The sequence below is a fragment of the Cololabis saira genome, chromosome 14 (genome assembly GCF_033807715.1).
Source record: "Cololabis saira isolate AMF1-May2022 chromosome 14, fColSai1.1, whole genome shotgun sequence".
NCBI classification, from domain to species: domain Eukaryota; kingdom Metazoa; phylum Chordata; class Actinopteri; order Beloniformes; family Belonidae; genus Cololabis; species Cololabis saira.
Genome location: NC_084600.1, coordinates 28,715,174 through 28,739,483, shown reverse-complemented (window position 1 = coordinate 28,739,483; position 24,310 = coordinate 28,715,174). Strand labels below are relative to the sequence as shown.

The window sequence follows — 24,310 nt, the reverse complement described above, 5'->3', positions numbered from 1 at the left end:
TTGAAGGCAAGCTCACTTCAGTTCAGTGGAATTCAGCTTGTTCTGCTCCAAAAAAAGTATTAAACTCCAGATTAGTCATTGCATCTAAATGTCACTAGTACACAATCCCCCCGTCCTGACCTTGCCCCCTTTAACTGGACTGAACCTCTATCAGAACCAGACTCAGACATCTGGTTCTGTCCTGGGTCTGCAGCTGGCATCAAACTGTGCAAGTCGACGTTATTGATCTCAAGCATTTTCTCAAAACACTGCTGTTTTGTGTTCACGTGCCTGTTCACGTGGGTGCCTGCTGTGTGCGACCTCGTCTCGTCTTTAACTTCCCTGGTTGTAGAAGTAGCCTCAACATTTTTCTTTTCCTCTCTAATTTATTTTCCGTGTTGCTCCAAAGGTTTTTGGACATCCAAAATGTGACCCGGAGGACAGGACGTTTATGTGCATGTCAGTGCCTTGATTGACAGAATCTCTGTGCAGGTCTTGCTTCACTCAGTCAGATGTGTTCATCCGTGCCCGTGTGCCCTCTCTCCCCCCCAGAGAGCTGACTCTGGACGAGCCTCCTCAGACCTGTTGGACGGGGATGTGTGGCTACCCTCAGCTGGTCACTCAGGTCCACGTTCTGAACGCCGAGGGCCTGCAGGGACAGGAAAACAACGGAGGTAGGGGCGCTGCGCTCGGGGGAAGCAGCGTCTTCTGTCATCTGCTTTGTGCAGTGTCTGCATGTTGACCAGTAAACTCCTGGGCGAAGCAAAAGGTGCACGCCGCTAACACGGCTGGTGCAGTTGCACCTTAAACCTTCTACCGGAGTGTTTTGGGGTTCTGGAAGTACTTAACTTATTCTGTGAGCATCATTTACGCATCATAATGAGCAGCTCTTCAATAAATCACCTGCTTGAAGGCAAGCTCACTTTTTAACTCCACCCCTCACCTCTGATTGGTCAACGTCTGGAAGCCTGTCGGTGGGCGACACACAGTATTTTTGTTGTTTAGAGATTTTTTTTTTTTTTTTTTTTTTTTTTTTTAAGTTCAGAAAAGTGTTTTTTATTGTTGTGTTTTGATGTATTTGATGTAAGCCCAGTGGATATTTATTGGAAATAGTTTCACATTATACAACATTAGTAAAGCAAAATAACTGGGAATACTTCCATCCATTCATTTTTCCCATCTTTTTCTATCCCTCCCACATTCCCATCCCCAACCCAGCACTTACAACAGACCCAGAGACAAGAAAAAACAACCAAATACAATATAAAGAAAGAAAAGAAAAGAAAAAAAAAAAAAAAAGGGAAAAAGAATAAATAAATAAAAATAATAATAATGATGCTACTCATTTTATTTTTAATGCTAGCAGTCTGACTGTGAGCCTACAGATGATCAAAGGCCTTGCTGGGAAATATCAGAGATTTTGTCAGACTTCATAGACATTCGTGGGTTAGCGGCCCATTTTATAGCACATCAGATCCTGGGGGGAAAATCCAGGGCCATGCTTCCCAAGAAAATTCCTCCCCTTCCCTAATGAACATATTAAGATTTGGGGAAAAAAAAAAAAACAGTAATACTAACCCCCCCTTCCTTTTTCCCCTTTCTCTTTAAATGTCTTTTTTGTTGTTTTATAGTAGGAGCCCCGACAAGCGTTGGCAAAACAAAACATGAGAAAAGAGAAAAAAAAAAAAAAAAAAACCAGTAAGACTAACCCCCCCTTCCTTTTTCCCCTTTCTCTTTAAATGTCTTTTTTGTTGTTTTATAGTAGGAGCCCCGACAAGCGTTGGCAAAACAAAACATGAGAAAAGAGAAAAAAAAAAAAATAAATAAATAAATAAAAATAAATTTGTTTAGAGATTTGAGTTTAAAAGACGTTAACGTCAGCTTTCATTTGCTGCTTCAACATTTGATTTGCAGAGATTAATTTTACAGGTTTTAACCTCGTTGCTCAAAGCCTTGGGTACATTTACACAAATTCACTTCTGTAGAAATCTGTAAATGTCTCTTGTTTTTTTTTTTGTTTTTTTTAGTAAACTGCTTGAAAACAAACAGAACCAGCCACAGAGCTTCCGTTTGTAAAAATTATGAAACAAGTCTCCATCAGTAGGTCACCACGCGTGCACTGACTGTTTTAATGTTTTCTAAGTGTTATAAACGGTTTAGTAAGGTTTATTTAGTCACATGTGGTGCAGTTAGATTGTTTGCGGTGGCCTCACGTCCGTGCGCAGGCTGCAGCCACGACCACAAGAGGGCAGCAAAGTCCTGCAGCCTCATGTTGTGTTTTCAGATTATTTTGTTGTGAGGGAACAGAAGCGGTGATGAAAGTGCTCATGTTTCTTACTTTAAACAGCTTTACGTAGCTGTAAACATTCTGAGTAGGAAGTAAATGTCCATCGATCTTCAGAATCCCCCTCTTCTTTCTTAGATGTCCTCTGGCTGCTCTCCGTTTGTCGTTATCTTACGTGGTTAAATTATAAAGACTGACGCTTGCAGGCTGTGATCAGGATTTTACTGATGAAGCTGCTGGAGATGGAGTTGGCCCTAACTATGCTTGGGTCTTTAATCGAGAGATTAATCTGATGCATCAAATGAGATGAGCAAGACTCTGTAAATATTACAGATTTTTAGCTTTTTCAGTTCAGTTAAACTGTCTAACTCTCCGGTGGCAGCTTCAACACCGATGTTCTGTTGCCGGCGGCGACATTAAGTAACGTATGATGATGCTGCAGCTAGAAATGATTTCATGGTTTCCGTTGCTTTTGTTTTTGTTGTTGCACACTAAAGGTAATCACTGAGAGCGCGGCGCCTCACCTGTGTGATGTTGTGCCTCTTTCCCCTCGTAGCTGTGGATCCGTACGTGATCATCACCTGTGAAGGGGAGCGGGTCCGTTCACCGGTTCAGAAGGACACCCGCTGCCCTAACTTCGACATCAAAGGCCTGTTTTACCGCAAGAAACCCAAAGAAGGCATCCACATCGAGGTGAGCCGGTGCTTTACACCCGTCCGTCTGTGAGCCGTTTTTTTTTTTAACTTTGGTTTTATTAGGCAACTTCATATAGAATACTATATCCACGTATTACAACTGTTTCCTTTTTTTTTTTTTATACACATACTCAACTGTTCCATACATGAAAAAATACAGTATATCCCTACACACATCTCCATACACATAAGTATCCACAGTAGCAGCATGAAGGCAGCGTCGGACAAAACAAACAAAAACAAAAACACACGTACAACAGGACATCGACAGAAACTACATTAAGGGACAAGGCAAACCCGAACCCGCCAGGAGGTCTGGTGGGAAGTGTAGGATAGCAAATCTAGAAATTACCGAATTATAATGTTTGAGTCCATCGCTCCATTAATAGGGGCATTGCAGGGCTCCATCTCTTACAAAATATATCCAATTGCAGTCTCAAAGAATAAGTAATTCGCTCCATTTGGTAGATGTCCCTTACTTTCTCCACCCACAAATTATACGTGGGCGGATCTGGTTTTAGCCAATTTATAGTAATGCATTTTATAGCCGCTGTAAGTAATATATGCAATAGATATGTTTTGGCTCTGCTCCCCAAACCCTCCGGTATAGCTCCCAGCAGCATCACCACAGGGTCGACTGTGACAGGCTGATGGAAAACTCGTCTCAATGCTTCAGATACCTCCGCCCAGGAGGGTTTTAATTTGGTACAGGTCCAGAATATATGAGAGTGGTTCCCGATGTGTGCCCCACATTCCCTCCAACAAACATTTGAATAATTTTGACCCATTTTGGCCACTATTTGAGGTGTCCTAAAGAATCTGGATATTACTTTCCACTTAAATTCCCTCCAGGTATTGGCTTGTTGCTAACTTTGAATGAAACGGCACTCCGTACGTTCAGCGTTGTACGTCTGGGGAAAAGATCAGGTTGATTTACTCAGTCTGAGCTGTGAAATCGTTTTGTTGCCTAAAACCCAACCGCCAGCAGGCGAAGTGGTTCCCGCCCTTCCTCCGTGCCTCGCCTCCAACTGCGCTATCTGCTGAGCTTAAACTTTTCTTCCTGCTGTATTTCTTCATTTGATTCCTCTATTGTGTTTTTGTCTTTTTCTCTCTTTTCCCACTTTCCTCCCTCACTTCCTCCCACGAGCGGCGCGCAGATCTACAACAAAAACATGATCGTAGACACCTTCCTGGGTCAGGTGGTCCTGTTCAGCGACCCCAACGAGCGGCAGGAGCAGCACACGCTTCACCTCCGCGACAAGGGCAGCCGCCAGGACAACGACCTCCCGGGCACGCTCACTGTGCGCCTCATCACCTCCACCATGCTCACCAACATCTGACGCGCTCGCTCGTACGGCCGAAGCGAGCGAGGTGCCGTCCTGACCGCGCCCGCTGCTCGCCTTCACCGCCCGTCCTCCAGCCGTAGCCGGAGGGTGCCATTTCCTCTCCTGTCGCTTGTGCTCTCTTCTTCTTCCCCGTCTCTCCTGATTTTTGAAAGCCTGCGTCTAAAGGTGCCCGTAGATACCGGCGGGGGTTTCTACAGACTATCTTTCCACACATTCCTGCCGCGACGGGCGCTCCTGCGGTGTCTCAGAAATGTCCTCTGCAGGATCCGGAGCCAGAGTTTCCAACAGCTGAGTTCCTCTCAGACAACCGTCTTGCAAATTTGTCTCGTCCTCTTGCATTTTGTCCAAATTAACCACATATATTTCGACGTGCACACGTCCTCTCCATGCATGTGCCAGTGTTTCCAAGGGCTATGCATTGCCTTAAGGCCGAGTCTGTCTCCGCACCTCCAGGAGACGGGGGACTACGTTAAATACTTCAATCAGTTTTTGGTTCCTCAAGTCTGCGTCCCAGCCTGCTCTCCGTCTCCTCGGCCATGCTCTGGTGTGTCGTGTGTGTGGATAATCTTCCCGCCCGCCCGGCCGGCCCACCCGGACACCCGGAGTCCCCAGCAGGTCGCTTCAGCGAGCATGCAGAACCGTCCGTCACTTTTTACTGTGGATATGAACAAAAGCCAACCGCAGCTATTCTCTCCCTCTGCAGAGAAACGTGCTCCCCGTCACTTCTTCCGCTTGAACCCCCCCCGACATGCTCACCACCGGTTGCTATGGACGATCTCTGAACTGCATGGCTTATTAGACAAAAAAAGAGAAGAAAAGACACCCAACTCTCTGCCTGTGCTGCACATTTCTCCAGTCGTAGCTTAGCAGCCGGGGCTTCACACGCATCCTCCGCAGAGATTCACCCTGAATTGAATCAAGTGCTTTATGGGGCCAAAGACGAGCCGGGCCCAGCGCTCTTTTTGGTCCCTTTCGGACCGTCCTGGCCTGGCCGAGCCCAAGCCTCGCTACGAACCACCACCCCCTTGTGCCACATCATCTCTTAACGGCAACACCACTGCCTGACGCTTCCTCTGACGTGGCGCGGACCCAGAGGACTGACGCCATGTGACCCCGTGCTTCTGCTGTTGGCACAGAAGAGACCGTGTGTGCGTGAGTGTGCGTGTGTGTGTGTGTGTGTGCGTGCGTGTTTCAGCATCACTCTGATTGGGAGCGGGTGAATCTACCCATGATGCACCTGAACGTAAAAGATTACTTTGGACCTTAAAAGGTGTGGAAGTTGTGACCCAAGCAGGAAGAGGGTCCTTTCTGGGGGTGGGGAGAGAGAGAGGAGGGCGAGCAGAGGAAACGTCCTGCCAAACAACCCGTGCCATGGTCTTGGTTCCGGCTTTGCCTCCACAGTAGGAAAACCGCATGGATGAACTTAAAAGTTGTTTTTGTGTTTTTTAACATATTGAACCACAAGTGGTACGATATAATCTGTTAATGACTCTGACATTTCTGGCATCGATCACCCGGTCTGACCTTTCGTGACTGAAGCCCATCCAGAAACCCGTTTATTTTTAGTTTATTCAAAAGTGCAATCCCATAATTCTCCACCTCCTGGTTTCCAGTCGGTCGTCATTCTTCCTCGTGTTTGAAGAGTGGAGTCAAAAATGCAAATTACCGTCATCATCAAGACATTTCCTTTGAATGTAAGACAGTGGAGTCGTCTCTGTGACAAACTCAGTCCCTTTTCCTGATTTTATTTCTTTTCTATTTCATTTCCAGCACCTTTTACTTGAACTGTCACTCATGGCATTTAATTCTAAGATATTACACATATATTTGTGTACAGCATCTTTATAACTGTGTCTTGCATGAGTTATTTTTCAATATGTTCATGGCCTTGTATTGTACTATTCAATTGTTACTATATATATTTATTGTTTAATCTCAGTCGTCTTGAAAATGCTAGTTTCGAGGAGTCAGCATGTCGACAATGATGCACCTCATGTCAGTCCGACCACATCAGACGGTTTGAAGCAGTTAGGTCTCGTATAACAGTGATGCATTCATGATGCCTCTAGCGTTTGTGAGCATTAGCAGCAGTCGTCAGCTACTATTTAGGTGCTACTTATTTGTGCTCTTTTGTCATTTTAAGTGAGTTTTTACAGCCTGAGGCTGAATTTGAAACAAACTGTGGTGCCATGCAGTCAACGTTCGGACGGGCTGTTGTTTATTTCATTTCGAAAATGAGAAAAAAAAGAAACTTGTTTCACTCCCTAAAAGTACCTTAAAAGTGCAAGTCGCTAAAACTTTGATATGTCTCTTTTAAAACATCATAAATGTCTCCTGGTCCGAACAGTGACAGTGTTCAGAATCAGCTGGAGACGCCTGAAAGCTGGGCTTGAGGTATGCAGGGAGAATGTAGTGGTGCCAATGTAGGAGGAGACAGATGGAGTTTGTGATTTGTGCTTTAAGCGGCGAATGCAAGTTACAGAGCTGAGCGATCACATCTTACAGGTTCTTCTCGCTCCCTCTCCGCTGTGCTTCAGCAGAGAGGGAGAAATGCATAACCATCACAACCGCAGTATTTGAGATTAATTTACTTTGCGAGTCACATCGACCCTGAGCCAGTTGTATAGCCTAAACCATCGTCTGGTCACAATTGGAGAAATCGGCCTCACTTCTGGGGTTTCTGGAACTGGCTTCGTGTGCTTAATCAGGAATGTTTTAGGTCGCACAAAGAAGACTTTCAGGTTTCCAGTGCAACTACCGTTTAAGGAAAGCACAAGTGGGGATAAGTGATTAATATCTTATATAACGGAAATGTATTCGGCTTTCCACCAGAAAAAAGCCCCATTTGTGCCCTTTAACTTGCATCTACCCGGCTGGTCCCACCAGGCTCAGCTCTTGACACTTGAAAATAAAAAGGTTTATTTGTACCAAGCCCTCGATTCAACCAGTGTTCCAGATGTGCTCGTCACCGCAGCGACTCCTGCTGGATTTCAGTTATACTGCTTAGAGAAATGAAACTTGAGGTTTCTAACTGCTGCATTCTCTTGAAGATCAGTATTTAAATTATATTTGTTCATTTTATAACCGGTTTGAACCAAACGATGTGTCACGTTTATTTTAACTGGAAACTTTTCCTCATTAATGACATGAAGTCCAGTTTTCTGTCCTCTCGGAGAATAATGTCGCTTCACACGTTAAATAAAGAAAACCGCTAATGAGATGAGAATTACAAGTTTATCGAAGTTTAGGTATAATTCAGGATTTAATGTTAAAACAGTGTTAAAAGCTTCTTATGTGGACAGCAGACAAGTAACATCTGTTGATTATCACTCGTATCAACTGTCTTTGAAATTTACTCATAAACTTTAAGAAACATTTATTTTCTTAGAATACATTTTAATTTAAGTTTGTTTAAGCTAGAAGTGGCTTGTTTTATTTAATTTCGGCAAACGAGTCGTGTATATTTATTTTAGCAAGCATATTTCTTCCCCAGACCCAGAGCCTCACCGACCCCCTCACGATTTCCCATCATGCCTAGCAGCTAATAAGAAGAAGGTAAAAATGGTCATTTACTACGGATCGGTACGTTAGCATGCTAATGGTAGCTTTTTAGTGTGCGGTTAGCATAGCTGTGAAAGTCAAAGTGATGTTTCAGTTTACACAAAGTAAATGAATATTAACAAATATAAGAGCTAACGGACCGTCTGGTGGGTTTTAATTCCGGACTAATTTAGCTAAATTGCGTCTCTTAAGACACGACGGTATGCGCGAATTTCTGATGAAGCGCCACAGCAGTGCCAAAAGAAACAATACGTGTGGCCTGTTAGGATGAGGTTCACAGCGTCGATGTGTGAGGAAGATGTTTGCTCTGAAAATGCTGGATTTATTGATTTATTTTATTTATTTTAATCTTGTGATCTTTGTTTTCACTGTGTCGCTATTTTCCTTTTTCTAATTGTTGCACATTGTAAATCTTTGCCAAAAGTGTTATGGCTTTCACTGTTAACCACCAAACACACACACACACACACACACACACACACACACACACACACACACACACACACACACACACACTTTAGCGACTAAACTGACCCGGTTTGGTCGGCGTGTCTGGACCTCAAGTGTTTTTGATAGCTGCTATGAAGCTTTTCTTCCTTCTGTCCGTATTTACTCCCCTTGGCCGCGCCGAAGCAGGTTTGATTGAGTCGATACCGTTGAAACGTAAACAAACTTCTCACGTTAGCGTAGACTTTTGTATGAATCCAGAAACGGCAGCGCATGTAGCAAACGCTTTCAGATCTGTTTTCACCATTTCACACTGCGAACGTTGGTTCGGCTGAGGGTCGCCAAACTTCAACCACTGTTGCTACTTTGATAAACACACTGTGCGTAATAAAAGAAGCTGATGTTGCACACTTGCATGTATTACAAAGGTATCCAGTTTTCTAATATTTTGTATATCAGTAACCTGCATTGTACAGTATGTGTATAAAAGTAGCAACAACTTGACATATCAGTTGTTGTGGGATCCACGTTTGGGTGGAAGTTTGTGTACCGGACAGCAGTTCCCACCCAGTTTCTGCCCACTTGGTGATCAGAAAGAACATTTGTGAGGAATTAGATAAATTAGTCATAGTTTTCTACTTCCATTATGGTTTGTGTGACTTGTTAGGACCACAAGATCTGCTCATCTCGTTCATTGAAGCGTGGACTGCAACAGTTTTGTTAAAGGTTTCCTGGATTTTCTGATTGGGAGAAAAAAATGAACATGTGGTCTGTTACAGTTTGTCCTCAACCAACCGATACCACAGCTTGAAAATGGCTTCAACTTTACCCTTGTCCCTGATTGGCTAATTGTTGGTCCTCTGATGGTGGTCAATGGCCAGACTGTTTTTAGCTGAGAACAAAGTTAAAAGTAGGGTAAGTGATTTCTAGATGACCACGCGTCTGTTGATATTTGAAACGGAACTCAGAGCTAGCTCCACCCTTCAGTGTTTATAGACAAGTTTAAGTTTAAGTTTCACTGATAAGTTGTGAGTTTCTTGACGTCACTGAGGAGCTGACCTGTTCGGTCTGCTTTAAAAGGACCAGAGTTCATTTCCTCAGATAGTCTGGTGCAGAGCAAACAAGCGAACTCTAGGCTGCCTGAAAATGTTTACTTTGGTCCGCTTCAAGTAAACCAAATGCAAGAAAGGGGACTACAATGCAGTGCATTGTGGGTAAACACAAACTAAACAAACGCATGTATGAAACAAAAGCAAAGGAGAAATGGTTGGTGGTCAGACGTAGAGTGAGGAAAAGGTAAAAGTATATAAAATGTACCTAAATACCTAAATAAAACCCCCAAATCGCTAGAATGACGTAGCTCCATGATTTGTTTTCACACGGTTGAGGCGGGGGATGCGCTGCTTTGATGAGCGTGGTTTCTCCTTCATCATTTGGCTCGTCTTCTTGCACCAACGCAGGCGAGGAGGGGAACACGACACGAGCGGTTCGACAGCTCTGATGAACTAACCTGGAGCTAAATGTCCAAAATGCCGCCTAACTGATTGGGATGACACATGTCCTGTAACTTGTTATTTTAAACGGCTCCGTCGTCTTCTGGACGTTAGCTAAGAAGGTAACTAAGGAAGGTAAACCGTCAAGTGCAAAGGTCACAGATTTGCTTCCATTTCCAAGCTGTGAAGCGCGTACCTTGAACATTACACTTAACAAAAATTGCAAACACATGCGGATAATTTCAGAGGATATCAAGCAATTTGTGACGTGATGCTTTTAACCACCTGACTTCCTGAAAAGAGCACAAACTGCACCAGCAAACGATGCGACGCTGGTGGACGAGGATCCATGCGAGCTCCCACCACTGCTCCCGCTCATTGTCCAGGAGGCGTTTAAACTGTTCACGCATTATATAATGGAAGTAGGAACAAATGGCATCCAACAGTTTGAGAACATGTACGATTTAAAAGTGTTTTTTCCTCACTTCTTCTACTGGGAGATGGCTCGCGTGCTGGTTTTAAAGCCTTGCATACTGCTGCATGATTTTAAATGTTCCAGACGGATTACACCCGGCGTCGTTTCTGCGACGACCGCATCACGTGTCCACAACAAAGCGCTCTCGTTTTTATCTGACATCAAGTTTCATCCGGTCGAGGAATGAGCTTCTTGTATTTCTCTGCCGATGTCTAATGATTGCAGACTGGACAACCTGCTGCATGGTGACTCTTCTAGAAAACGCTAACGTCTTTATAACAAGTATCTTTTATCGGTATTTTCTAAGCTTGTTAATTTTATATATCCTCTCTATCCCGCGTTCCCAGCTGGTGCTGTGTGTCCTGTGCTCGTCCGTGTTTATTTTCAGCGTGAGCTTCGCTTTTTCCTTTTTCAATGCGTGTTCGTTGACTTTGGTTCTCGGTTACACTGTGGTTATTTTATAGCTACGACCTGAAACTATTACTTTTCTTTTGTATTTAATGTCAACTTGTGGCATGACTTTGAAATAAAAGATTAAAACCTTTTCTGGGCTCGTCGTCATTGTGTGGAATTACAGTAGGTGCCAGTGGCACCGTGACGTACGCGGAGGTTTACCGCAGGTCTTCCTCTGTATTCGGATGACTGTAACCATAGCAACACTGGACCGACATCACACAAAAAAGAATCTACGACCCTTGAGAATCATCTGAAAACCAAGTTAGATTATTTTTGGCAGTTTTTAGCTTTTCTGCCTCAGTCAACGAGGTTTTTTCACTCGTAGTGGGCGTAGTGGAAGGTTTGTCTTCTTCGTCAACGATCAGTTTGGCCTTCAAGTCAGTGGCTCATTGAAGTTTTGCAGTTTTCAACATAGCAGGTAAAAGTAGATGGATTCTGTGTTTAAGTATTATTTTGAAATCAAGGCCTTTTTACCAAAACTAAAAACCAAAAAGACTCGAACTGTTATTGAACTGTGCTCCATCTTGCTCCTCGAGTTCGGCGTCTCCTTCTCTGTTTCTAATCTTTTTACAAGTTGACATAAGTGTAACTTTTTATTTCTCTGTAACCCTCCTCATACCATACCCAACTCATAAGTACTCGGTGGGTCTCTCTCACAGACCTCCAGACGTCCAATCAGAACAAGCAGATCTTCTGGGAGGGGTTATTAAAGACACAGGAGTTAGAACGGTTCTTTCATTTCAGAGGATTAACTAAAATGAACGCAGGACTGGTACAAAGATCCTTCAGTGTCATAAAACCACCCAGATTTGGTCGTTTTAGACCGTATCACTGGGATAGTTTAAATATGTAGTTCCTTGGATAATGCATCCCAGAAATATGCAGGACAATTCCAATCAAACGTATAATGCTAAAATAAAGTTACCATCCTCAGAGTTTTGTGGCTCTAATGTGGTTGTCTTCTGGATCTCCACTCAGTTTCAGACTTGACCCGGTCCTCTCTTTATCACTAACCCCTTATAGACCAACTACTGTGGACATTAGCTCAGTTCTGTAAATGTAGAACATTGGACATTGAAAAGCTTCTGTAAGTCTGTTTTTTAGAATGTATACATTCATCACTGTCGTAGGTATATAATGTGTGCCTAATAATGTGGCCGGCATGTTTATTTTGGTGAGTTGACCTTTTAAAATAAAGAACTCAGCAACAACTTGGAAGGCCTGACCTCTGTCACCTCCCTCCCCACCTTCCAGCTGGTCTTTCTATGTGCCGCCAACAGGCTCCACCTCCCAGATAATCAGGATCAGCAGCCATGAATGAGACCCGGCGAGAATCTCGGGATCCCCGGCACTGACCCAGACATCATACTGTAACCTGGTGTAATAACGCTGCAGCGGCAGGAGCCTGGAGCACTGCAGGAGCCTGGGAGCACTACAGGAACCTGAGACCACTGCAGGAGCAGGGCTGAAGTCTTGAGCTAGAAGAGGACAGATAGCAGACACAAGCAGCCTTTACCACTTTGTTCTTCAGCTTCTCTTTTTGTTTCTTGTTCAACCAAACTTTGGACCCCTAACTGAGGACAACACCCAGCAGGAGGGACGGGACAGGAAGGAGGGAACGGGGAAGGAGACCCTAGGAAGTGTGTTGGGAGGTGAGTGTTGCAGGTGAATGTGTGTCGTGCCTGGCAGCTTAGCAGCCTGCAGCCTGGCCGCAGCACCGCTTCCCTGCTGTTACTTGAGGCCAAAGCCTCTTACTGCTCATTCTGTCCTCCTCCAGCGCTTAAGCAGCCTAATGTTCCCTTCAAGTAACTACAAGTGTTGGTAAACTGTGTTTTCTTGTATCAAGGCAAACGATTTCATTCAGTAATTCTGCCTTCATCATGTTAAATCATTTTACAGATTTGTCAGCCACATATTAATACATATCTGTCCCACTGTGGTTTAATCTGGCAGAAACATGCTCATAAAAGTGACTCCATCATTTATATCAATTTAAACTTTACATTTCATAATACTTGAAACCAAATCAATCTTAGCTATAGTGTAAATGAAAAACGTATCAAACACCACGTTTATGTTTTAGTAAATTTTAAGATGAAAAGTTAATGAAATGTAATTTATTACAAATCTTGGTTTGAAGGAATATTTCCTTCCCAGAAGCATCATCAAACTTTAGCTGTCTTGCCGTCACTATCAACAAAACCCCGCCAAAGTCACCGTGGACTTGCGTCCTGGGCGTCTCACAACTGGCAGTTAAGATGTTTAAGAAAGCAACAATAGAAGAAAATTAAAAGTGACTTATATTTGCACCTGTAGCTCTGTGGCTCCCTCTCCAGGCGTGGAGGTTAAGTTACTCATTTTCTTTTCTTTCATTACTTTTTTGAGTGTCTTGGTCGCCTCTGCGGCGACGTCAACTGTAGTTTCATTGTTGCTGATGTGAGACACGCTGTCGTAAAGCAAAATGCGGCTGTTATGAGAATGTTTAACTCCTCCAAGGCGCTTAAAGCTCGGCAATCCCTCCGAGGGAGCCAGTCGCCCCGGTCACTCTTTTTTTTGTGGGGTTTTTCACATCACTTTATTTTTACATCTCTGTTTTAACCTGATGTGAATTCCTTCAAAGTTCAGATTTATTCACTTTATCAGGTTTGTTATGAAATCAGTTTGACTAAAGTCCCCTTGCCAGTGTGAGCGGAGCCTCTTTGAGTAAGATTCCCATCACACTGGCGGATGATTGTCATCTACATTACTTACCTGAATGCATACGATCAACATTTCTAAGCAGTCTTTTTAAAACCCCTGAACCTTTAAATCCAGTCCGCCTCTTATGTGTGTGTGCGTCAGGGGATTTAAATAAGAGAAGGAGGTTGAATTGGTCAAAATTCATACATTTTTTTTTTTTTAAATGTTGATCCTGAAGATTCTGCATCCTCTTGTGCCTCCAGCTGATGCGATGAAGTCCACAGTGGGGTTTTTTTAAGCTTTTTTTGTGAAAATTGGCTTTTAAATAATAATACTTACTTCCTGCACACATTGTTTGATCATGTAAAAATTCCAGTGCTGTATATTATTATTCAGTAACATTATAAGCTGATTAGTACTGTTAGTTTGTATTATTTCTAACTTTATTAAATGAGAAAATTCTGGTTCTAACCTGGAAAAGTTCTGAATACATTTTGAAGAGGTGCTAATGCAGCTGTGACCTGAATGAAAGCCACGCTATGTAGGAACACCACTTCTGACCACATGCGGTTCATGGATGTGCTGTCTTGACTATGCTGTTCTTAGAGTGGGAGACGGCTGGGCATGTCTTTCAGTACCACTGTGTCCCACCAGAGGTGGACCGTATTGTACCTATGGACACACAAACGCTCCCCCATAGCATCAACACTCTCACTGTTTTGCAGGCTCTGAACACCAGCGCTCATGGAAGCGAAACTCCTCCACTTTCTCAACCGACGATGAAAGTTTCACACCCGTCTGTGCCGGCGCCGCTGAATCCCTGCCATGTGAGTCACCAGCGACACATGTGAAGCGCACATGCTAGGCTAATGCCTCTACACAACACACACGCAGATTAGCAGCCCGGGCATTAGCAGGCTGTCGGCCTCCGTGTGGAGATCTGCGAGCAGGTTGACTCGGGGTCTCGTCAGCTGCTCGGATTGAGGGGTTGTGATGTTTTAGTCTTGAATTTCCTGAAATCACCACGACGATGATTTCTACACACAGAGGTGCTGCCCGTGTGAGGCTGTTTTCCAGTGAGATAACATTTCCCTGCTCATCACAGCAATTAGTAATGAAAGTGATGACCGCATTCAAATTGTTCTACATACGTCTATCTCTACTTCTACATACGTCTACATACTTCTACTTCTACATACGTCTACATACTTCTACTTCTACATACGTCTACATACTTCTACTTCTACATACGTCTACCTATACCTCTACTTCTACATACGTCTACCTCTACTTCTACATACTTCTAATTCTACATACATCTACCTCTACTTCTACATACTTCTAATTCTACATACATCTACCTCTACTTCTACATACTTCTAATTCTACATACATCTACCTCTACTTCTACATACTTCTAATTCTACATACTTGTATTTCTACTTCTACCTACCTCTACTTCTACATACTTCTACTTCTACATACCTCTACCTCTACTTCTACATACTTTTACCTCTACATACGTCTACCTCTACTTCTACATACTTCTAATTCTACATGAGTCTACCTCTACTTCTACATACTTCTACCTCTACATACTTGTATTTCTACTTCTACCTACTTCTACTTCTACATACATCTACCTAGTAGTAGTAGTAGTAGTAGTAGTAGTAGTGTTTATTTCGAATATGAATCATATTAAAAAAAAAGAAAGAAATAAGACAATCGTCTTAACTTGAGACATAACATACAGTTAGTACATACACAGTGAGTACATATTCGAAAGGGAGTGAGAAGAAGTAAAACGTATAAACTCTCACCCCCTCTCCTTAAATATGACTAGTTAATATATGCAATGTGTGCAACATAACATTATGCAAACATAATATTGCCTATACACAATAATTACACACACCTCTACTTTTAAATACTTCTACTTCTACATACGTCTACCTCTACTTCTACATACTTCTACCTCTACATACTTGTATTTCTACTTCTACCTACTTCTACTTTTACATACGTCTTTCTCTACTTCTACGTACTTCTACGTCCATCTCAGAAGTTCTGGTTTCTAGAGTAGAGGTATGATGATGAAATTGTCTTTTGTGGACATGTAATCAACTGAATTACTGTAATTAGTGATTGAAAGATGTCAGAGCCTGCAGACTGCTTGTTCTACCGGCTTCATTCTTGTTTTATAGTTTCATGCTACTGATTGATCTTGTTTTAAGGTTGGGATCAAACTTGTCGTCTGTTTTTGCTCTGAGTTTTTTCATAAATACCTTAGAGGTTGTACAAATGTCTTTCTTTTATCACTTATAAATAAAAAAGTAATACATTTTGAACATCCACATCACGCTCCCCTGTGACTGTGACATCATGATCTGCTCCCTGATGTGGGAAATAAAAAACATTAGACTTCTCAGTATTTTGAATCAATGTTTTTACTCACAACTAGAATAAATCATAAGATAAAAAGTTTCAAGGCTGTCTGTAGGATGTCAGCTGATACTGATCAAACAGAAATCGCTCACTTCGTCACTTCCAATCACCTCCCGGGCACCACCGGGTCAATTTCTACTTTTTTTGTCTCATGTTGAGCCTGAAATTCAGACGTATGGTTGAAAAGTCTTTTGTTTTGACTCAAACTTGTCGAATGCAGCTGATTGCAACTCCCCAAAAATTCAGTTACTGACATGACAATGTGAACGCATCCAACGTTCACCCCCCTCCTAATCTCTCGGTCGGGCTCCAGGCAGTCTCCCTCCCCCTTACGTTACTATGGAAACCTGAGGCCTCAGAGAACGTGCAAACACCCCCCCCAGGAGGAGCTGCAACAGGATCAGTGGAAACGAGCTGCCGGACCTCCAGGTTGAGAGTCGTCGCAGGTCGACTGACCGCCGGAGGCTCCAAAGTGACTCCCAGGTCCAACGTCCAACTTTGGAGCAGAAATAAACATATTTACAGCCTGGCTGAAGAAATCCATCTTGATCTCAATCAGTTGATATCACACCCTAAGCACCTCTGAGGGGGGTGAATGTTGTTGTACCACGTCAGCCGAGTTTATATCAAAGAATACATGTATTTCTAATATGACTGATTGACAGTCGGCTCAGCCATTGGCTAGCCGCTATCACTTCCTCCTCTGGCCATGTGACCAAAATGCTTCGTCCATTGTTTTATACTGTCTGTCGGTGAAAACTTGAGCTGTGCGGACCGGATTTGTTTCTCACATTACCTACAGTAGTTTATGTAATATCAGAAAATAGAAAATAAACGTTCTAACCCAAATTGCATCTTTTTTTTTAGTAAAGGATAAATCAAATCTTTGTTTTTAATACGGATTTATTTTATTGGGAGTTTTTGACATCCAGCTAAATGTTAGTCTACTTAGCAAACCACCAGTGGGTCATTAATACGCATAGCCCCTCCCCCACTACAATGCTCTTCTTCATCACTTGTATAGGCTGAGATTTCTAGCCACACAAACGACTTATTAACTTTAACTTTTACATTCCCCCAAATCATTCCTGCTATAATAATATATCCAGATTGAACTATTCATTGTATTACAGCCCCAAACTAACTGTTTTCAACTTCCTGCATTTACCTACGCTTGGCAGGTACGCTGCAAAATACTGAACGTAAGAGCTCAAACCTTTTCTGGTAAAGCTCTGGGGCTTTGGGACTTTCCTGCCACGTGCAGTTCTTCTTCACCGCCGTTGTGAACGGTGGAAACCGACGAAGGGCGGCTCGGTGGGGGAGAAAATGATTCAGCAGTCACAACTGCAACAACCAGCCTTGTACTTAAGCAACGGGATTAGCCCAGGAATCCGTGTAAGCCGTTAACAGCCCCAGCCAGACCCCCCAGCCCTGCAACACCCCCCCAAATCCCCCTCACCGCTCTGGGTTTGCAGTTTAAGCAGCACAACTGAACTTACTGATGGTCCGAAAAGAAAAGACCCTGCATGGGGTTGAACAGGTGTAGAGGATGGATGGATGGATGGATGGATGGATGGATGGATGGATGGATGGATGGATGGATGGATGGATGGATGGATGGATGGATGGGTGGGTGGGTGAAAAGACCCTCACAGCCTCCTCATCCGGGTGATGTGTGAATGTGTGTAATTTCATACAGACGTGACTGTTGTCAGATGTGGGATTTTTTTGTCGTTGCTGCTTCCCCTCCGTTCTGCAGATCTTTTTATTTATATGACAGCGTCATAAAGAAATGTGCTTTTGCTGCAAGAGATGTCCGAGACTGGAGTCCAAACCTTAAATCTTTTTAAAAGTCTCATGTTAATCTGCACAACTCAGCATTTAGGGTTCTTCTTTTCATTACTGTGTGAAAACGTGTCGAAGTTAAAAGAACCTGCAAAATAGTCTCACGTCGTTGTTTGCCGAACAACCATCTGATCAGAGGTTGTTTAAATCATTTTCAACAACTTTGAGAGCCAATCTGAGCAAATAGAAATCAGACTTTTCAAAATCGTGTTGTTTGATTTGACTTCAGATCAATCATCAGTAAAATACATCATAGTTCAAAGTTCACTGAGCTCGTGTTTATGAACAAAAACAACAGAAAAGCTGTATTTTGTGAGTGCTACACAATTATTGCCACCTCTGGTCTTTAAAAAAAGTGATATAAAATGAATACACATAAAAGATGGAAAAAGGCCTGTTGGATGTGAGCGGTAAACACACCCCCATGATGCCCACAGTTGTCTACTGTTGCCATTTACCAAGATTGGCCTCAAACACTGAACTGTGCAGCTTGAGCTCTCAGGGTCAAGTTGTTTAAAAATAACAGCAAACTTTTTCCTAAATTTTGTGATTGAAAAGTCTAAATTTGCTGCAGACAAAAGAAAACACAATGTATTGTTGTTGTTATGAGCCGGTAAGGCTCTTTTTCTAATTGGGGGAGCGTTCACGCGTGCTAGCTGCTAGCGCTGTGCATCATTAGCGGTTAAAGCAGCAACCGAGTCACGAGGAGGAGCACATGTGATGAAACATGCCAGAAAAACCCAGCCCCCCCCATGAATCCTGGTTCAGACCGGTTCCAGGGCTGCTGCTGTGGTCTGTGTAGCATCTCCGTCCAGACGGGATACGAGAAACGCTGGGCAGCAGTGAAATTTAAAGAACGAGTACCTGCTCATATCTCAGTTCTGATCCGCCCCCGCCTTGTCACCAGTGAGCTCCGTCGTCCACGGCAACCACGGGTCTCAGAGCAGCGTCTTCACAGCTGCGTCACTGCGGAGTTGGCATCTTGCGGTGGAGTCTAATGCTCCATGCTCTGTTCCACGACCGAACCGCACAAGAAAACCAGCTAACCTACATTCTTTCACTGGCTCAAAATGATCTTCGACCGTTTAACGTTTGGGCCAACTTGTCCTTAAACCCTGGAGCGCCCGGCACAGGGAGCAAATGCCACATAAACCGGAGATTAAGTTGTTGTGTTTAACACGCTAGTGTCATCTCTGCGCTTGACCGGTCCTCACATATCTACAAATGTCCAGTTCAGTTTAGTTCACACCAAAGACCTCGGGGTTCAGTAGCGTCTGAACCAAGTCACAGCTCGTATCGTGGCTACGTGCTGCTGGCTGGACAGGTTTATGTTTAAGATCAGGCAGCTTGCCAACCTACACCGGGAGCTGAAACTCCAACTGTTAAACCACTTTTAGTACTATATTTAATTTCTTCTGTCCGTGAATAAAAGAACGAGAGCAACGTCCAGTCTTGGCTCTGAGCAGGAGTCTGGAAACCCACAATCTAACTACTGTAACTCAGCAAAAGCTTGCCTTGAATGGACAGTTGGCTCATTCTTTCAGTTCAGTCCATTTCAGACCACCATGTAAATGTTTGATGGGAAATGTATTAATTAAGATTAAACTTTCTTTCTTAACTATGGATATTTCCAGTATACAGCAGGAAGCACATTTTAATTTTTTTATTTTGCCCGCTAGTAAGATCGTAAATGGCATGTCTGTTGACTCGTTCAGCAGTAAATTACAGTTTTAGAGAAATACTTTATTTCTGATAGATATTTCTTCTTCAACCTAAAGTCCAACGTCCAACATTTTGCACATATCTTTCCCGTAATTAAAGTTTTGGTCCAGAGTGGTGGGCTAGTTTTCACTTTTCCAGGCACGTTTCCGTTCACGTCCTGGCTCCCGTTAATGCTCGGATGGGTTTGGGTCAAGTCAGTGTTCTGAGGTTTCAAAACGTACAAAACAATCAAACGTCTGACTGGGAGTGACTTGTTTTTCCGCTCTGAGACGTCTGTGACTTGTCCCTCTTGCAGAGTCCACACGTGGTGACGTCTGATGTCCTGGGACCGACCAGCGGCTGAATCATGGTCATTCTGCAGCAGGTAGGTCACCACACACACACACACACACACACACACACACACACACACACACACACACACACACACACACACACACACACACACACACACACACACACACACACACACACACACACACACACACACACACACACGGGCATCGCGGTTGGACAGATGGATACCAGAGTTTAAACGGTTATAAAATCCTCAAAGCTTCTCCTCCATCAGCTGTTTATTATGGGCTAATTATAAGGCCTGACCTTCCTTGCAAAGAAAGATCTGAAACTATTGACGGCTAAGTTATCTAAAAGCTTAGCCTGCCTTTCCCTTTTCCCTTTTTTTAACTCAAACAAACCTTTCCTACAAAGAACCTTTGAAAGAATCCTTCATTTATAACTTCATGTCTTTTAAATCATTTTAAACAAATATGCCAAATAGCAACATGATGACCTTTATGGCCCTTTTCCACTAGTACCTACTCTGCGCGCTTCTACTCGCCACGCTCCTGTCTTGCGCTTCTCCACTACGGGCCGAGAAGGGTAAGGGCTGGCCGAGTAGGTACTTTTTCTGTACCTATTCGAGGTTCTGAGCGTGTTGAGTCGGCCCTGTATCTGACGTCATCACCCTCCACGCCACTGATTGGTCGGGGGCGGGGCCGTCAGACGTTTGTATCAGGAAGCGGGAGTCAGCGCGAGAACAACTCGCGGCTCGCAGCGATTTTATTATACAGTGCAAACGTCTGTTTGATGATCCAACTCTGAGGTGCAGATGTTCATAAACCTGGTGGCTGACGAGAGAATTAAAAAGGGATGTAGACGGGCGATAAGGAACGACCAGATCTACCAGGCGCTCTGTTTTCTTCTCAGCCGCTCGCGGCTCCAGCTGATTTCTCATCAGCGCCGACACAAACAAAGGGGTTGCGCAATCGAGTACGTCACAGCAGCTTCACCCCAACCAGCCCACTTCTCACCTGGGTGACGAAAAACAAACAAGGACAAAGCGGGTGGAGGTGGGACGAGGCGTGGCGAGGCTTCCCAAGTCGGGCGCGCTGAGTAGGTACTAGTGGAAAAGCGCCATAAGGTGCCTTGGAGGGTTCTGACAGGGTTTCAGGTGATTCAACGACTTCTCCAGCATGCAGGATCCAACTGTTTGAAATTTTTTCTTCTCTTGCATGTTAAGCTCGATTGCAGTCCAGTCTAACATATTAGGTTTATATGAAAATATCCCTGAAGTTGACTGATCTGTACACCCGACTCTCCATCAAGGTCGTCGTTGGGCTTTTGGGGGAGATATTATGGCTGGAGTGCCAACATCAGTTCAAAGCTCCTGCGACCCGGAGAAGGAATCGTAATAACCACTTTAATGTAACAGCAGATTTGTTTTCTGCGTGGGTGCCAAACAGCGAGTATTAACGTGACATGACCCACTAAAATGTTTTTGTTGTTGTTTTTTACGATCGAGAACTTTTTCCTCAAAAATCAAGGAATCTTTTATAATCTGTTTAATTCCCTTCCTGAGTTTTTGTTTCCTTTATTTTTATTTTCAGGAGGACTAATCAGTGAATTATTTGGACTGATTATCACGCTGCCAGTGTGTAATTGGGACGTGGATTTTATCCAACTGTCAGGGTTCAGCTCCATTTGACTGAAGTAAAACCTTGTTTGATGTAACAGGCACCCGTGTGTTGCGTCAGGTCCTCCGGGCTGAAATTGTTCAGGTTTTAAGCCTTTTTCAGACCAAATCCTCCCTTTCAGTCTGCTGGCAGGTGTAAAAGCAGGCAGGTCGGGTCTGTGATGCAACTGTTATTCAACATACAGTCATGTGGAGAGGGACAACCCTCCTCCAAATCATATCCGGACTTACAGGGACAGTCATGTAAGTTTGAAAATAACACAACTACAACCTCAGATGAACGAAGACGCATGATGTATCACACTGGATCATCATTAACTGGTCCTGTTACCGTTAAATCGATGTCCCCCTTCTATAGCTAAATTATTGTGGAAATCCCCACTTGACCAGCTCTTTATACTTTATACTTTATACTTGCTCTTTAAAGTACTTTATACTTTATACTTGCCGTGGTCCTGGTGCAGACACAACCAGTCCATGTGAGCTTTGTGGACTTGGAGAAGATACTCCACCTTCCCTCGGCGGCCCTCAGACAGTTGGGTGTACTTTGCTACCAGTTCTGTTTATAACTTTTATGGACAGACTTTCAAGGCACAACCAAGCAGTGGAGGCAGTTCTGGTTTGCATCTCTGTTTCTTTGTGGATGATACAGTCCACTAAAGCGAGTCTGAACTAAATCTGTACAAGTAAATAAAAATATTTGAGCCCTAAAACTTTTAAATTCTTGTTTCACCTTTCAGAACAAATTGCTCACATCACAATAAGACATTTGTTTGGTTATAGTAAACACACATGAACCAAAAATCATTAAAAGATCTGAAGGACCAAACCCAAACCTTACAACGGATGTGTTTTCTTACATCTTCCAGATTCTGCTCTCTCTCCCTCTTGCTCTCTCTCCCTCTTGCTCTCTCTTTCTCTCTTGCTCTCTCTTTCTCTCTCTCCCTCTCAATTCAATTCAATTCAAATTCGGTAACCATTGTTGCCGAAAGCATACATATACATACAATAAATCACGACACAATCAACACACAAAACACCAATACAACTACAACAAATACGCAACACCAAATATCTAACACATGCATACAATATCTATATACAGCTCTCTCTCTCTCTCTCTCTCTCTCTCTCTCTCTCTCTCTCTCTCTCTCTCTCTCTCTCTCTCTCTCTCTCTCTCTCTCTCTCACTATCTCTATCTCTCTCTGTCTGTTTTTCTCGTCTTAAAACAGAGCAAACATACTCTGTTCCTGCATTGAAAATTGATGATGTATGTGAGTATTTGTGTTTGCAGGGGGACTATGTGTGGTTGGACCTGAAGACGGGCCGGGAGTTCGTCGTCCCGGTGGGAGCGGTAGTCAAGCTCTGCGATTCTGGGCAAATCCAGGTTCTGGACGATGAAGGCCGGGTAAGTCTGCGCCGACTCCCCAAACCACAGCTGTCCTTGTGATGGATTGACCTGGAAAAGGAAATGAAAGGAGGACTTCCATTCCTAGTATCACCTCTTTTCCTTCCTCCAAGTGAAGGAGGCAAGGAAACACGATAGTCAGATACTTTTAAATGCTTGAGATGAAGCGAGGGATAGTTGGAGTGTCAGCTTGGTTTACCAGACGTTGTTGTGTCTGTGGAGATTCATTTATCCAGGTAGAAAGTTCTTCTAAAAAGGATTTTATTTTAAAAACTCTGGACTTAAAACATACTTAAAAACACAAGACGTTTCGGTGTTCATCCAAACACCTTCATCAGTTGTTTGGTCCACAGGAATTAGCTCTGGCAGTTGAAGACAGACGTTGTTGTGCTCTGACGTCTCACTTCCTTCCACTCACACAGGAACACTGGATTTCCCCTCAGAATGCCACCAACATCAAGCCCATGCACCCGACCTCCATCCATGGGGTGGAGGACATGATCCGGCTGGGCGACCTCAACGAAGCCGGGATCCTCCGCAACCTGCTGATCCGTTACAACGAACGCGTCATCTATGTTAGTCCTACGTCCGACAGCCGAACGCACCACATTCACCTGCAGGTTGACAGGGTTATGTCACGTCTCAGGCCCCAGTAATTCTTGGTCGTATTCAGGTGAATCTGTGTGCTGCAGCACCTCCAGCGACCTCCAGCAGGTGCCTTTACTTATTTCAGTAAATAAAGCAGAGTGGCGCCTCTTCCTTGTTCTGTGATGGACATTGACTGACAAAAAGATTTGTTGGTAAACCCGATGTTAAGACCAAAGTCCTAACGGCCCGGTCGGTTTCTTCGGTGAACGGAGAATTTCTTCCATCAGTTTTAGATGAAAAGTTGATGATACAAGCCACTCTAACTCTACTTGTCCGTTGTTCTCAGTCGCGGTGCTGTGGTTGCAGAGTTTAGGAAGTGAACTGTTTCTTCTCACCTAGACTGAGCTAATCTGGGGCCCTAAACCAGGAAGTATGAGGGATGGAGTGTTACTTTGTGAGTACCCCGGTCAGATTTGGGTTGGTTTTTGGGGATGTTTGTCTTTTCATGAGAACGAGTTGTGGTGGAAAGTTGAGTATGAAACAAAAATGTGTGCAAAAAGACGTGCTCATGGTCTTGAATGTGATGAATGCTCGTTCGTGTGTGCAGCAGCACCTTCCAGCAGCAGTAGGAGCAGCGGGTGGGTTTCAGGTGGAAGTGGGACTGCATCGAGGAATGGCCTGAGCTGCTTTGTTGTTGCTATGGTGATCGAGAGATAAGTTCAGACAGGGGCTAGCATTATGATCTCTCCTGAGAGTAAGGAGACGGTTGAAGAAGACCTGGAGAGAAACGGACGATGGTAGGTCGCAGCAAGGAAGTCTGGGAATGAATGGGAGGCAGATGGAGCGGTCGGGGATGCGAGGACCAGAGGTGGAAAAGGTTCAAGCGAAAAGAGCACCTGGGGTAATCAGTAA

At 43.8% G+C, this 24,310-nt stretch overlaps 2 protein-coding genes across 5 annotated transcripts in view; both read left to right on the top strand.

The window, feature by feature from the left end:
• Positions 1-5,621, top strand: part of capn5b (calpain 5b) — a 47,896-nt gene extending 42,275 nt beyond the window's left edge. The window contains exons 11-13 of one of the 2 annotated variants that reach the window (XM_061740329.1): positions 532-653; positions 2,820-2,956; positions 4,116-5,621. In XM_061740329.1, coding sequence (XP_061596313.1) covers positions 532-653; positions 2,820-2,956; positions 4,116-4,298 — 442 coding nt within the window. In that variant the 3' untranslated portion in view covers positions 4,299-5,621. Of the gene's footprint in view, positions 1-531; positions 654-2,819; positions 2,957-4,105 lie in introns of both variants that reach the window. The other variant, XM_061740328.1, reaches the window with a different exon arrangement.
• Positions 5,622-12,049: 6,428 nt separating this feature from the next.
• Positions 12,050-24,310, top strand: part of myo7ab (myosin VIIAb) — a 41,773-nt gene continuing 29,512 nt past the window's right edge. For all 3 annotated transcript variants that reach the window (XM_061740325.1, XM_061740324.1, XM_061740323.1), the window contains exons 1-5: positions 12,050-12,388; positions 14,141-14,242; positions 19,723-19,791; positions 22,697-22,810; positions 23,233-23,385. In XM_061740325.1, coding sequence (XP_061596309.1) covers positions 19,774-19,791; positions 22,697-22,810; positions 23,233-23,385 — 285 coding nt within the window. In that variant the 5' untranslated portion in view covers positions 12,050-12,388; positions 14,141-14,242; positions 19,723-19,773. The remainder of the gene's footprint in view (positions 12,389-14,140; positions 14,243-19,722; positions 19,792-22,696; positions 22,811-23,232; positions 23,386-24,310) is intronic.